The sequence below is a fragment of the Notothenia coriiceps genome, unplaced genomic scaffold, assembly GCF_000735185.1.
Source record: "Notothenia coriiceps isolate Sejong01 unplaced genomic scaffold, NC01 NC01_scaffold00036822, whole genome shotgun sequence".
Classification (NCBI taxonomy): domain Eukaryota; kingdom Metazoa; phylum Chordata; class Actinopteri; order Perciformes; family Nototheniidae; genus Notothenia; species Notothenia coriiceps.
The window spans coordinates 27,110-40,211 of NW_011369523.1; the positions used below are offsets into that span (position 1 = coordinate 27,110).

Genomic DNA, 13,102 nt, shown 5'->3' on the forward strand with positions numbered 1-13,102 from the left:
AGGGTTACAACAGCAGCTAAAGACTACATTGCCTGTCAGGGTCCTCGTGCCCACAACAGTCAATCATTTCTGGAGGTATGATCTGGGAACAACGAGTGAGAGGCATCGTTATGGTAACCAATTGCACTGAAGGAGGAAGGGTAAGTCAACAGGGACATTTGAAAAAAGTTTTAAATCCAGATTTGAAAGGAAGTACGAATTTCATTCAGTGACTCACTGTTAATAATTTGCTAAGTGTCAAATGGTGACTTCATTCACACGTATTGCCACAACTTCAATAACCTATTTTTCATTATGTTTTTTCCTAGACGAAGTGTGAGCAGTATTGGCCTGCAGACAGTAAGCCTGTGCCTCACGGAGAGCTGATAGTAACCCTTAGGTCTGAAAAGCAGGAGCCCGACTGGACTTTGAGGGAATTTAGAGTGAAAAATGTATGAAACCCTCTTCAATGTTTATGATGTAACTTAATAGGCTTCTTATTAATACGTTTCCAAGTCACAAATAACTATCTCATGTTTCATAAAACAAGCTTGTTTGAGTTTGTGCACATTTGCTTTTAAAGAGGATAATGCTTGAGAACTTGAAATATATTTGCTCAACACAAATATTTACTGTATTGAGTTCCTCTATTTGCATCGTCTTCACAGAGGAACAACTCAGAGGAGCGCACAGTTAAACATTTTCACTTCACTGCCTGGCCTGACCACGGAGTCCCTGAGGGCACAGAGGTGCTGATCCAGTTCAGAGGACTGGTGAGACGGCACATAGAGAGAGACGGGGCTGGAGCACCAACTGTGGTTCACTGCAGGTACAAGTTTTACGTCAGGAGAGTAACCTATGCTATTATTTTGGAAGTTTTGTTTAAAAAAACAATTCAGTGAAACAAGAAATCAGACAACGGTCAAAGACAGGAGCCCTGTGGTTAGGTCAAATGAATAGCTTACTGCTACATCATATGATATAGATATGCATACACATTTTAAATAAAATATCAGCTTTTGAAACTTACTGGCTGAATTTTCAAGTCAGTATAAAGTGAATAGTTGCTCAGGTCTTATGGGACTACATGATGGTGACCATCATACCTTTTGCTGCATGTCTCTCTTTTAGTGCTGGAGTGGGGAGGACAGGCACTATCATGGCCTTGGATGTGCTGCTTCAGCAACTAGAGAAAGAAAGAGCGGTGGGCATCAATGGCTTTGTGCACAAGATGAGACTGAGTCGCCCACACATGGTGCAAACTGAGGTAAAACTAACCCTCATTCTGAGCTATGACTTCTTTAGGTACCCTTTATAATCTTTTGATTTTTGGAAACAGGTGTTGAAACAGTACAAGCACTGTTCTATAGCAAGTTTAAGCTTTGCGTATTTTTCCACTTGGATGTACATTTTCAACAGAGTTGTCTTTTACAGTTCCGCATTTAACCTACTAATGTAGACAATTTGACAATTGAATTACACAGTGACAATAATGTATTAATGTATGTGTCACTGCACATAGTTGTGTGTTTGCCAAATACTTTTACATTCTGTGTAATTCAAAATGTTAATAAGTCCAAACACAAAAAGCTTGGCTTACATTATTAGAAAATTATGATAAACATCTTTAAGGAAGTATCACCCAGAGCAGTGTGAGCATTAATACTTTAACCCCAAAGTTCTGCTTTCCACATGACCCACAGATTTGGTTTGTGTATTTCAGTCTCAGTACGTGTTCCTGCACCAATGCATCATGGACCGCCTGCAGTCTCATGAGAATACTGAAGAGAACATCTATGAGAATACTGAAGAGAACATCTATGAGAATACTTTAGAGAATACTGAAGAGAACATCTATGAGAATGGAGACACGATATACGCCAACGCCACTGCACTCCGAGTGTTTCCTCAACAAAAAAACATAAACTAGACAACTTGACAGTACTGATCATCATTCTTTTATGCACTTATAATTAAATCTACATGCTATATTTTGCTAAACTGTAAATATTAAAAACATGTAAGCCTATATATTAATATAAATTCATAGTAATCTTTAGATTTTATTTCATGTATAACATTGTGTTCATCTTATCAGCTTAATGTGTATGATTCTTGTTATTATTATTATTATCATCATGTGAGGGAACAATATGATGACTGAACAATTTTTTCGCATTACATCCAGACTTTATTTGTACAAGAAATAAAAATATTTTTTATAAACAAATATATCTGAATGTGTTTACAAAGTCTTTAAATGAAATGAAAAGACAACATGCGTCACATTTTCCGTTAGTGTCAACAGTAACAAACTATTTACATTTTGCATAATGAGCTGGGTTTTGGGTCCAGTGTTTGTCCTCGATGTATGTTGATGACAACACACCCGCTCAAGCATCCTCTTATGTGTCTTGATTCGATGTGTCCTGGCTACAGAAGCTGCTAGAGAACTTTTCATCGATGATTTCCTGTCTGGCTTTTAAGGCCTCGGGGATGATCTCGGTTGGCACTGTTTGCAACTTGCTTGGATGCAGGGGCTCAATTTTACCAGTTACAGGCGGGGGAGGGACGGAGAACTTCTTAGCGAGGTTATGAAGGACACAGCATGCCTTGATGATGTTGCTTTTTTTGTCCAAAGATTCATCGTTTGCAAAACCAAGTTGCATCAGACACCTGAAACGCCACTTCATGGAGCCGAGTGTATTCCGCATTACCTTTTGGATCTTTGTGTGGGCCTCGTTAAAGCGGATCTCTTTTTCATTTGCAGGTTCTGCCAGAGGAGTCAGGACATGTTTGCTCAGGTTGTATCCTTTCCCACCTAAAAGAGACAGGACATTATGCAATTAAAAATATGTAGCATTATTTGTGTAGGGTACAAACCAGACTTGCAGTGTACAGGCCTTTTTTTTGGCAGACAATTGAGAAACTGTACACTTCCCTAAAAGGAAGCTACATGATTAAACCAGAAGATAGTGGTGGATGAATTGACAAAGCATATGTGTTTCAGAACTGACACTAAAAAGGATGTGTAACGTTCCTGCATACAATATAATAAAAGTATATAATTATACTAATAACATGATATCAAGTAGTAATTGTATGACATGACAGCATTACAGGGGGTTGTTACAAAATGCTACTGACATTGTTATGATGTGATATGGTCTTTTGAAATCTTGAAGTATTAAATTAATTCTATAGAAACCTTTTTATTTTGCTTTAAGGCCAACTTTCTGACTTGTTCCAGAGATTTCAACCACACATCTTGGTCTCTGGTGAGTCTTTGGCATACAACTGAACGCTTGACACACATTCACACTTCACATTAATTTGTTAATCATTAGAAAATGTATATCTCTGTGCCTGTAGGGAATTTCCTTACATCTGGGGAAAACCTCTACTTGAACTAAAGGATAAACTGATAACAAGTTGGGGCTTAAAGCTCACTGGGAACATGAAGAACAAAGGCCATTTCTTTAAAGATTCATATGCTCAAAGGCCAATTTGTTTTGTTTATCTTGGTCAGATATGCATGTTGATGTGGTAGTGTAGTGTTTGTTTTATTCTTTGAAACACATACACTGTTAGATACAAAGCTACATTTGAGTTATATGTGTTTTGTTTGAGTAGGTTTTATTGACAGGGAGGCAATGAAGTAGTGATGTGTGAGTGGGATGATTATACACTGTAATGTAGGCTACTATAATGTGTCACTTTGATCCAGCTTTTGATCATTTGTATCTTACCAATAACCCAAAACGGTCCATGCACTTCCTCCTCCATCTCCTTCCCTTTGATGGATGAGTACCACATGTCCTCCTCATACATGCTGCCCACACAACACTTCTCCACACTCAGTATGTTTCCGTCGCTGTCACATATGAGCTGGCTCGACACCGATGTGAAACCCAACGTGTTGAGGAAAGACCTGAACCTCTCCTTCTCATATGGAGAGGCTCTGATCCTAAAGTGTGCTGGAGCCAGGACGCCCAGCGCGTTTGGGATCCCGCAGAACTTCTCAATCCTGGAGGCGACACTATTTTTGGCATTGTGGAACAGTGGGAAGGAGATGAACGCATCGGACATCCCGGCCAAGACCTCGGAGACTGTGCTGAGGATCTCGGGGCAATCCGCCTGGCTCTGTCCAGCCCTCAGCAGGAGGTCGGGGGAGGAAATTCCGTGCGCGTAATAGTTCAGAGCCACCATGACCATCTCGTCCACGCACAGTTCTCCTTTCTTCGAGTCGATTTTCTTTAAGCGGATGCGCACAGCGTCTGTGATGAACGCGATACAGGGTCTGGTGAGGTGAAACACCAGAAACAAAGCACCGTCGTCGAATTGGTCGAAACACGTCGGATCCACGTGGGTCTGCTCGAGGAGCTCCTTCTGGACCGCGAGCCACACTGGCAGAGCAAAGGCCATCTGATTACTATTGTACTGAGTTTAAATTCAGATGTGACTAGAGAAAAGAACGGCTGACAAAAAGTAAACAGTAGTACATTACAAGTGTCATGGAAGCTGGGTCTTCTTCTGTCATGTTAAGGCAGTCCACAAAGCTGCTCTTCATCGCCACCCAGCGGAAAGGCATGCTGAAGTCACTTTAGTGGAAAATACTATGACTTTCCAATTAAAACATGTTGGAAATATTTATGTTTATCGTGTGATTGTTGTTATAAAGACAGAGGAACAACATTTGTTCCTTACCTCTGTCCATTTGACTATATTTGAGTCGGATATGCAACTTTCTATAAATAGGAAAAAGGTTATTAAAGGAGACCTATCATGCTATATTTAAATGATATAGTGTATGACCATACCTATATAAGGTATATTTACACATTTTATTTTTCAAAATACCAAACAGATCATTTTTTAGCCATGCCTCGTTTCGCTAATTTTCGCTCTATTCCAAGCCTGTCTTTGAAAATTCTGAGCAGCAGCTGACCACGCCCCCCTGCAGAAGAGGGGGGCATGAGCCGGCGAGAGTCACGTTACCATGTTTGCTGTGATTACGAGTGTGGAATAAACATGTCATCTCAGAGCAATGCATGTGCTCAAGCATATTATCAATTCGATCCAGAAACTGACCCTGAAGCAGCGGAGGTTTTGGTGGAGGTGCAAACATCTCGGTTGCAGCAGGACGTTTCTGAATGGTTAGTTGACAAGCTGTTGTCCCTATTTATTTTACTCTGTTTGTTACGATGCTTGCTACTTATTCCGTTCATATTTTGGCTAATTAGCAAGAATGCAATGTGTACAGTTTGTAACTTAGAGTTTGACCCAGCAATATGTCTCTGAAAGGCGGGGAAAAGTTGTGTGGATAGAGGCAGAGCGCAGCGGCAGGCAGGCAGAGAGGAGTAGGCTGCGATACCCCCCCCCTCCCCCCCCACAGAGCACACCCAGAGGACAGGCTGCGTCACTTCACTTTGTAACTCAGGAAAGGAGTGAGTGTTAAAAGTGCATTAAATTGTTTTAATCCGACAGCCGCTGATGTGCACGGAAGTCTGTCCATTGCGTTAACATTTGAATAGCCAAATGGACGGAAACCCGTCCTTCAGTATATGCGAATGAGAGGTTTGGCAAGCACGTGGCCGTGGCTCATTCCCCTGATAGGTTGACCAATAAGCGGAGCACCTCTCTTTGTGACGTAGAAAAGTGTTGAAATCTGCATCCGTTTTTTTCAGATCCTTTGCAGCCCCTTTTTTTTAGAGATTTGGCTAAGGAGGAAAATAGAGAGGGTTGTGTTTTTTGACACTTGGTTAGTTCCCTGGAACACCGGGGACACATATTCATGTATAAAAGACGTACAAAGGTGCATTTTGCATGATAGGTCCCACTTAATGGTGTACTTGATGTGATGGTATGTTTTGTTCTATTGGACAGACACAATTGTCATATATATTATTTAGATTCAGATTATTCTTCCACGTTAGCATACATTTCAATGCTTTCATCGTTTTCTTGTTGATCCAAAGGAAAAGGAGACCTTACTCTTACCAAAATATGAGAGATGAAAAAGCTGCCAAGATTTATATTTGAAAGGAAATACACTTATTTTTGAACTCTTAGGGAACTTAAAGGTCACCTATTATGCAAATTCCACTTTTTCATGTCTTTTATACATACAAATGTGTCCCCCCCCCACCGTATCACCTGAATCTCCTCCTAGAGAACTCATCTTCTCCGTCACAAGGTCTTCTCCCTTAAAAACGTTACACAATGTCCCTGACAAAAAATGACAACGGCCAGATCTTGCCTTGGGCCATCTTCTCTGACATCTATCAAATTATCTATTAATTTCAATGTTCTTGTACTCAACAGCGATGTCTTATCCCGAGATCACATATGTGTTTATCACAATACTAAATACTGTAGAAAATGGAAAGCGTGAAGCAGAAGACATGACCTTCAGGGAGAGGGGCTCTCATTATACTGCTTCCCCGAAACGAACCAAATACAGACACTTGTTGTCCGATTTGGAGGAAGAAATAGTCTGCTACATGAAATGGTAAACATCCTTTAGTTTTTTTAAAATACAGAACCAGACTGTTTCCCCATTTCTATCTTCATGCTAAGAACCAAATACAGACACTTATTTTCCGATTTGGCGGGGTCGAAGGGGCATCTTGTGCATGCTGGTTTACAAATGATGCTTTGTCAGGAGATTGTTGACAAAGACAAGAGCCCTTCTTGTGCAAAACTGGAAGTGATCAAAACACAGTGAAAGGTCACTTATTATTCAAAATCTACTTTTTCATGTCTTGTATACAAAAACATGTGTCCCTTCTGTGTAAAGAGATTCTGAAAGTTTCAGTAAAAGCGATTCTCTCTCTTTTTGTCCTGATCCATTTATATAAAAACCTGTCTTAAAATGAGCTGATCAGACCTTATCACCTGAATCTCCTCCTAGAGCACCATTGTGTTCTTTTTAACCAAATCTCTCTCAGAGGGGCGTGGGGAGTGGCTCCTTATTTTCATCTAAAGTAACAGACAGAGAATCAGCACTTTGGAAACAGGGCTGAAACAGAGGGGATTATGGGATGCTACAATGATCTGTTTGGAATTTCGATCAAAACACTTCAGAGACATGTTTTGTATATATCTGAGACCTATAATATATTGATGAAAAACAGTATAATATGGGGAAGAGAAGTGCTGATTTCCCCCTGTCTTTTTAACAGATATCCCCTTTGTGTATAGAGTTTATGAATTCACTCTAGCAGAAGCAGGAAGCCTGTACTGGAAAGAGAAAACTGCTCATCAGTTAAACATATATAGCATCTCAATAAATACAAATATGGTGTGGAAGTCAGTGAAAAAGAGGAAATGTAGGTAAGACACTCAAAATAAAACATTAACATGTATACTTTGGGACTGAAGTAGATCTGAGTCGGAGGTCTAGTTGTGATCAGATGAATGCATCTTGTGCTTTAACTTTGTAAGTCAGAATCATGGCATTTTGAAAACAATAACCCACTAAACTGCTTCAACACTCGGGATTTTTTTGTAGCTTCACTTCTAGTATTTTAGCAGTGGACACTGAGGTTACTATCTTCCCCTTGATAATCACAATGGGACAAAAATATTATGTAAGATATCTTCTTTATGATATTTGTTACAAATATTAATCACATTTTCTTTGCGTAATTACATGTATAATTACATGTATACAAATTGATTTATTGAATATAATCATATATTACATTTTTCATCCAAAGTACAAGTTGCTCCAACAATAAGTTATTGGTGACATTGTGTTACATCACACTCAACATATTACAGCTTTATACACACACACACACACACACACACACACACACACACACACACACAGACACACACACAGACACACACACACACACATTTTGTCCAATGTAGATCCGGAACATACCATATTGTCCCCATGTTGCATTGTTCTTTGGTAAATAAACAAAGCAGAATTCTTTTTAAACAAAGATGAAAACTGTGACACCATATTAAATACCCAGCAGCCTTCCTTCTTCTTGGCCTCCAACTAAAATGTGTTTCTGTTTGTCATAGCTTAGGTGACAAATAAAACATTCTGTTGACTTCACTAATGTCAATATCTCTCAGTCTGGGTATTCCCCCTTTGTTGCAGTCTGTTGTCTTCTGACCTTTAGCGTACACATCTGTAACAAAAAGGGAAGCATTGAAATATGATGTCAAAATAACTATCATATATATTATCATTAGAATATAACATACAGTATGATATATTTTTTAAATATGCTTTCCTATTTTCAATTATATATTTTTTGATGATTGGTGATGTTGCTTTTGGTATGTGTTGCAGAAGTCATTATACTGTAGTACTAATACTGTATGTGTATAGTTAGGTGTGTTAATGTTGCCCTACAGGTGAATTGTGACCTAAACAATAAGTCACTGTTAGCATATAGCTTGTCTTCACCTGTCATGTTGTCCAGGGAGTCCAGTGGAGCCGTGTTGTTCATGTTCACACCGAAAAGCAACACCAGAATAATCACTAACGTCACCAGCAGATAGATGGGTGCAGCAAGGGCCCAATATCTGCACAAGGAAGGAAAATGTCTCAGTTAATGGATCATAAAACTTTGAATATTTACTAACTATTTTGTTAATTGATAACTACTATCCAATCATGATCTTTATATTTACTTTTGAGGCCAGTAAGTGAGCCCTATTGAATGAAGCCACTCCTCTGGTATGAATGCCCACAGACAATACAGAACTGTGGAGAGAATAAAAGGAACGTAAATGTGTTATTGATATGGATGACACATTTGTTATGTTTGCATGCCTACTAAGACTATTTTACATTGGAGATATGCACTTTGCATGTATTTTGCACACACAACTATGGCAACACATCCTCATAATAATAACATAACAACATCCCCTTATCAAAATGCAAAAATCGCACTGGACTGCCTATGCTATTGCTATGTATTAAAACCGTAACAAACATGCTATTAAATACCCTAAATATCTATATTTTATCTAGACGTGTTAAGCATTTCAATACTGGATGAGTTAGATGAAAATATGTGACTTACAGAAGCCAAACTGAGAGCCTAGGTAAAGGACAAACCCATAGATGGCTCTCTCAGGCAGAGGAGAAGGAGAGTTTATCACCATGATCTGAAACCAGAACAAAAGAAGCAAGAAGATGAAGTGTAAATTCAAAGAATAAATAAAGATTAAAATCCATGTTTGACCCACTTACATACCTTTGAATTCTAGATGAATGCCTTTCAACGAGCTACCAGATATCTTCCTGACAACACACCTAAACTGAGTTTTAGTAATTTACCACGACGACATTGACATAAACAACATGTATCTGCGAATGTATCTGAAATGTAAATAAAAACATTTAACTATTGACTTTTATCGAAAGGTAGGCTGGGCTGCTTCTTTTCCAAACTGTCAAACATCTCGCTTACGTTTTGTCCGAACTTATATTCGGTCCGATATGCAACGTTTGCCACACAACGAGTTTCCGCCTTTCAAATAAGAAGCAAAACAAATAGCAAAGTTATATATATTTTAGCGTATTAAAATATCACATACACTAAAGTCAATATAAGTTGAAAAATGCATGACAATGGTGTATTTATTAAAGCCTAACAAAGAACTACACATACGCATTTTACGAGCTCGTGTTTCTTCCGGACACATTTGGCTGGTGCACGTGTCGGAAATATACATTTCAGCATGGCTTTGGATCTGCTGTAGTTCACTGCGCACATTTCATTGTAGATAAGGAAAACATACTAAGATTTTATCTGTTTTGGTTTCGCTAAAAGGTATTTTTACTCCGGGGTAACATGTGTTGGTGAGACCGAGTTGATGGTTGATTTTATAACGTTAAACGGTAACTAAGCGACGCAGCTCTGACGGTCCAACGTGGCTGGGGACGGTTAACAGACTTTACTTAGAAAATATTTTACCAAAAGTGGCCACAATGTCAGCGGTGAAGGAAAAGACAAAAGACTCGTCCGTTAAAAAAGGACCTGCAACTACAGAGAACAAATACACAGTTAAAAAGAAGAGGAAACAGTGGATGAAGGAGAAGTTTAAAACCATAAAGCCTCAACCCCAGAAACAGGAGAAAGCTAAAGTCCAGCAGGTGGCTCCTCCAAAGGATGGCCTGCAGTTCTCTGCTAACTGGAAGGCCTTACAAGAGGTTTGTCATCTAAATGATCTGTCTCTAACTTGTTACCATGTTTCATGTCTGTTAATTAGATGTAATCACATTCAGTTTACTGAAGTTTAACACTTTGCTAAACTTTCCGCAGATGTTGAAGGCCAGTCAGCCGGAGAAGAAGCAGCCTGTGACACCAAAACCTCCCAATGGTGCTCTGCTAAAGAAAGAGACGAAAGAGAAAACTAATACAAATATTTCCAAGAACAATCCTGGGCAGAAAGACACCGGGAAAAAAGAGAAGCAAAAAGCTGTTGTTGTTGCCCCTAAGGACTCTAAGGTGAACTCAAAGAGTCCAGCTGTCTCTGAGGTAAAACAGTCTGCTGCTCCAAAAAGGAAAAAGGACAGTGGGAAGATGAACGGCGAGCAGCCAGCTAAGAAAAAGAAGATGGTGGAAGAGACAAAACCTACAAAACCTACAGAGTAAGAAGCACTGACGTCTGCTTATATTGAGGTCAAGAGGAATTGTGTCCACTAACTTCATCTTGTTTTTTGCTACTGCAGAGCGGACCTCTGGTTTGATGATGTAGACCCGGATGACATCGAGGCGACGGTGGGAGCTGAGGCAGCAGACATAATGAGGAAGAAGCAGGGCATTCACAAGAGCAATGACACCGAGAGCTCCCTGGTCAAGGAGAAAGCCTTTGAGGGGTGAGTGAGGACAACGTTGGTGGTCTTTTGTAGCACAAATGCTTCATGTAACACTTGTACGAGTGTGACATCCAATTGAACCAGAATGCAACATTGGCACTGATCCATCTGCTGTGTTTGCGGTCCCTTTGCATCTTATCAATGGCCCTTATTTAGAAGAATAGTTTGGGGTAGTTTTCGAGACATTCACTTATTTTCTTTATTGCTTTTTAGATAAATGAACAATTTATACCACTCTTCTATCTGTACAGTAAAAATAAGGTGAGTTTAAAGACTGATTAAATAGTTATGAAACTTTTTCATAACTATTTAGATTTCTGTTTGTGTTTCCCATTTGACAATGCAGCTTGTCAATACACATATAAACTTGGTGCTGGCTTTAATGAATTTAAAACATTAAAAGTGTCAAACACTACTACATGCTATGGAGAAATGTGGCACTAAAGAGACATGGCTCAATACAGACAAACGGAGAGGAATACAAGTTGTCTTATCAAAGTCAAATTCCTTGTATGTGTACATACTTGGCAAATAAAGCTTCTGGTTAACAACATATGCAACAAAAACACAGATGCAGATCTTCCTCATGCAGGTTGATGTCGTAGTGAACACTGTCCACTCATCACCTTGTTTACCATTCGCCCACCGTTAGCCTCACCAGAGCCGTGGCCATTGACTGCGAGATGGTGGGAGTCGGTCCTGACGGAGAGGAAAGCATCTTGGCTCGTGCGTCCCTCGTGAACCAGTTTGGAAAATGCATCTATGACAAATACGTGAAACCCACAGAGAAGGTGACAGACTACAGGACAGCTTTCAGTGGCATCAGACCAGAAGACATCATAGACGGTAAGTAGTGAGAAACGAATACAAGTTATAGTTCATTGCTTTTAAAACGTCTGCATGCTGTGTAACTCCATTGACATCCATGTTTGCCTCACTGCAGGAGAGGATTTACAGACTGTGCAGAAGGAGGTGGCTGAAATCCTGCAAGGCAGAATAGTAGTCGGACATGCCATACACAATGACTTAAAGGTAGCCTGGATGGAGAATCTGAGCAGGAACTTTTTTTTTTCAAAATACATGTAGGCTCTTGTTTAGCTAAATATTTGTATCTGCTGTTTCAGATTTTACTCCTGGATCATCCCAAAAAGAAAATCCGGGACACTCAAAAGTACAAACCCTTTAGGAAGATTGTAAAGGTACGTTTACTTTTTGAAGTTGTGCAACCCACTTTACCAAATCTGAGAATCAGTGTTTAATGTTATGTGATTATTTATTTTTATTTTTAGAGTGGTCGACCATCGCTGAAACTGCTTTGCAGAGAAATACTCAACGTTAAAGTCCAACAGGGCGAACATTCATCCGTAAGTCATCAAACACACTGCCCACTTAACAAAAAGTGTGCCAATTGTTTTCCTATTTCTCTCACATTGACTGTTTATTGCACAGTAACAAAGAATACCAGTGAGAAATGTAAAAATAAAGCATCTTGTACTGTACCCACTATCCACTGTTTACCAGGTCCAAGACGCACAGGCCACCATGAGGCTCTACACGTTGGAGAAGAAAAAGTGGGAATCGGACATTAAAGCTAGTCATAATAACAAAGACTCAGACAAGAAGAGGGTGAGAAAGCCAAAGTCCTCCAAGAACAAGAACGTGAACGTGAACAAGAACCTCGTGGGATTCTGAATCCAAAGCCAATCTGCTAGGACACCTGTGGATGAGCAGCACATACTGAAATGATCAGAGGTTTGGAACATGTTCATAAAAATGAGTTTTCAACGAGTGGCCCTCAGACAGGACATCTCAGGATGTGAAAGACTTGATCGTTTTTTGCACAAGACTTTCACAAAGCCAGGAGTGTTCTGCCTGAGCACCTCAGGAATGAACTTGCACAGGATATGAAACATCTGAGAGATCATTTCGTCTTTTTCTTTTTTTTTAAACATAAGTCTTTCCATCTTACATGTTCAAAGACCATCATTTACTTAGACATTTCAGTTGGCGGGAAGTGGAAACATCAAGAGCTCATGAGGACTTCAGAAAATGTTTCCACTAGCACACGATCTTATTTTTGCATAATGTTTCCAGTGTTATATAAACGGTGTGTTTAGATCCTTGTTCTTTCATAACTTTTGTTTGTAGTATTGTGGTTCCTGGTTGCCTTCATTGTTCAAAAGAAGTATGGATTAAACATGAGAGAAATGTTTCTATCTAGATATATTGCAATTACTGAAAAAACATAAAATACTAACCAAA

At 39.4% G+C, this 13,102-nt stretch overlaps 4 protein-coding genes across 4 annotated transcripts; 2 read left to right on the forward strand and 2 right to left on the reverse strand.

Annotated features, from left to right (window-relative positions):
- The first annotated feature begins 6 nt into the window (after positions 1 to 6).
- Positions 7 to 2,192, forward strand: LOC104964182 (protein tyrosine phosphatase receptor type H). The gene is made up of 5 exons (XM_010792904.1): positions 7 to 140; positions 309 to 431; positions 648 to 808; positions 1,111 to 1,246; positions 1,703 to 2,192. Exons 1-5 carry the CDS (start codon positions 78 to 80, stop codon positions 1,907 to 1,909), a joined length of 690 nt encoding a protein of 229 aa, XP_010791206.1. The 5' UTR covers positions 7 to 77; the 3' UTR covers positions 1,910 to 2,192.
- Positions 2,148 to 4,547, reverse strand: LOC104964181 (putative nuclease HARBI1). The gene is made up of 2 exons (XM_010792903.1): positions 3,729 to 4,547; positions 2,148 to 2,800 (listed from the first exon to the last, which is right to left on the reverse strand). Exons 1-2 carry the CDS (start codon positions 4,402 to 4,404, stop codon positions 2,385 to 2,387), a joined length of 1,092 nt encoding a protein of 363 aa, XP_010791205.1. The 5' UTR covers positions 4,405 to 4,547; the 3' UTR covers positions 2,148 to 2,384.
- A 3,094-nt stretch (positions 4,548 to 7,641) lies between these two features.
- pigp (phosphatidylinositol glycan anchor biosynthesis, class P) lies at positions 7,642 to 9,427 on the reverse strand. The gene is made up of 5 exons (XM_010792905.1): positions 9,213 to 9,427; positions 9,039 to 9,123; positions 8,641 to 8,713; positions 8,414 to 8,532; positions 7,642 to 8,132 (listed from the first exon to the last, which is right to left on the reverse strand). Exons 2-5 carry the CDS (start codon positions 9,118 to 9,120, stop codon positions 8,017 to 8,019), a joined length of 390 nt encoding a protein of 129 aa, XP_010791207.1. The 5' UTR covers positions 9,121 to 9,123; positions 9,213 to 9,427; the 3' UTR covers positions 7,642 to 8,016.
- Positions 9,428 to 9,634: 207 nt separating this feature from the next.
- On the forward strand, positions 9,635 to 13,102 carry rexo4 (REX4 homolog, 3'-5' exonuclease). The gene is made up of 8 exons (XM_010792906.1): positions 9,635 to 10,171; positions 10,284 to 10,612; positions 10,694 to 10,840; positions 11,493 to 11,686; positions 11,784 to 11,872; positions 11,965 to 12,039; positions 12,130 to 12,204; positions 12,362 to 13,102. Exons 1-8 carry the CDS (start codon positions 9,950 to 9,952, stop codon positions 12,530 to 12,532), a joined length of 1,302 nt encoding a protein of 433 aa, XP_010791208.1. The 5' UTR covers positions 9,635 to 9,949; the 3' UTR covers positions 12,533 to 13,102.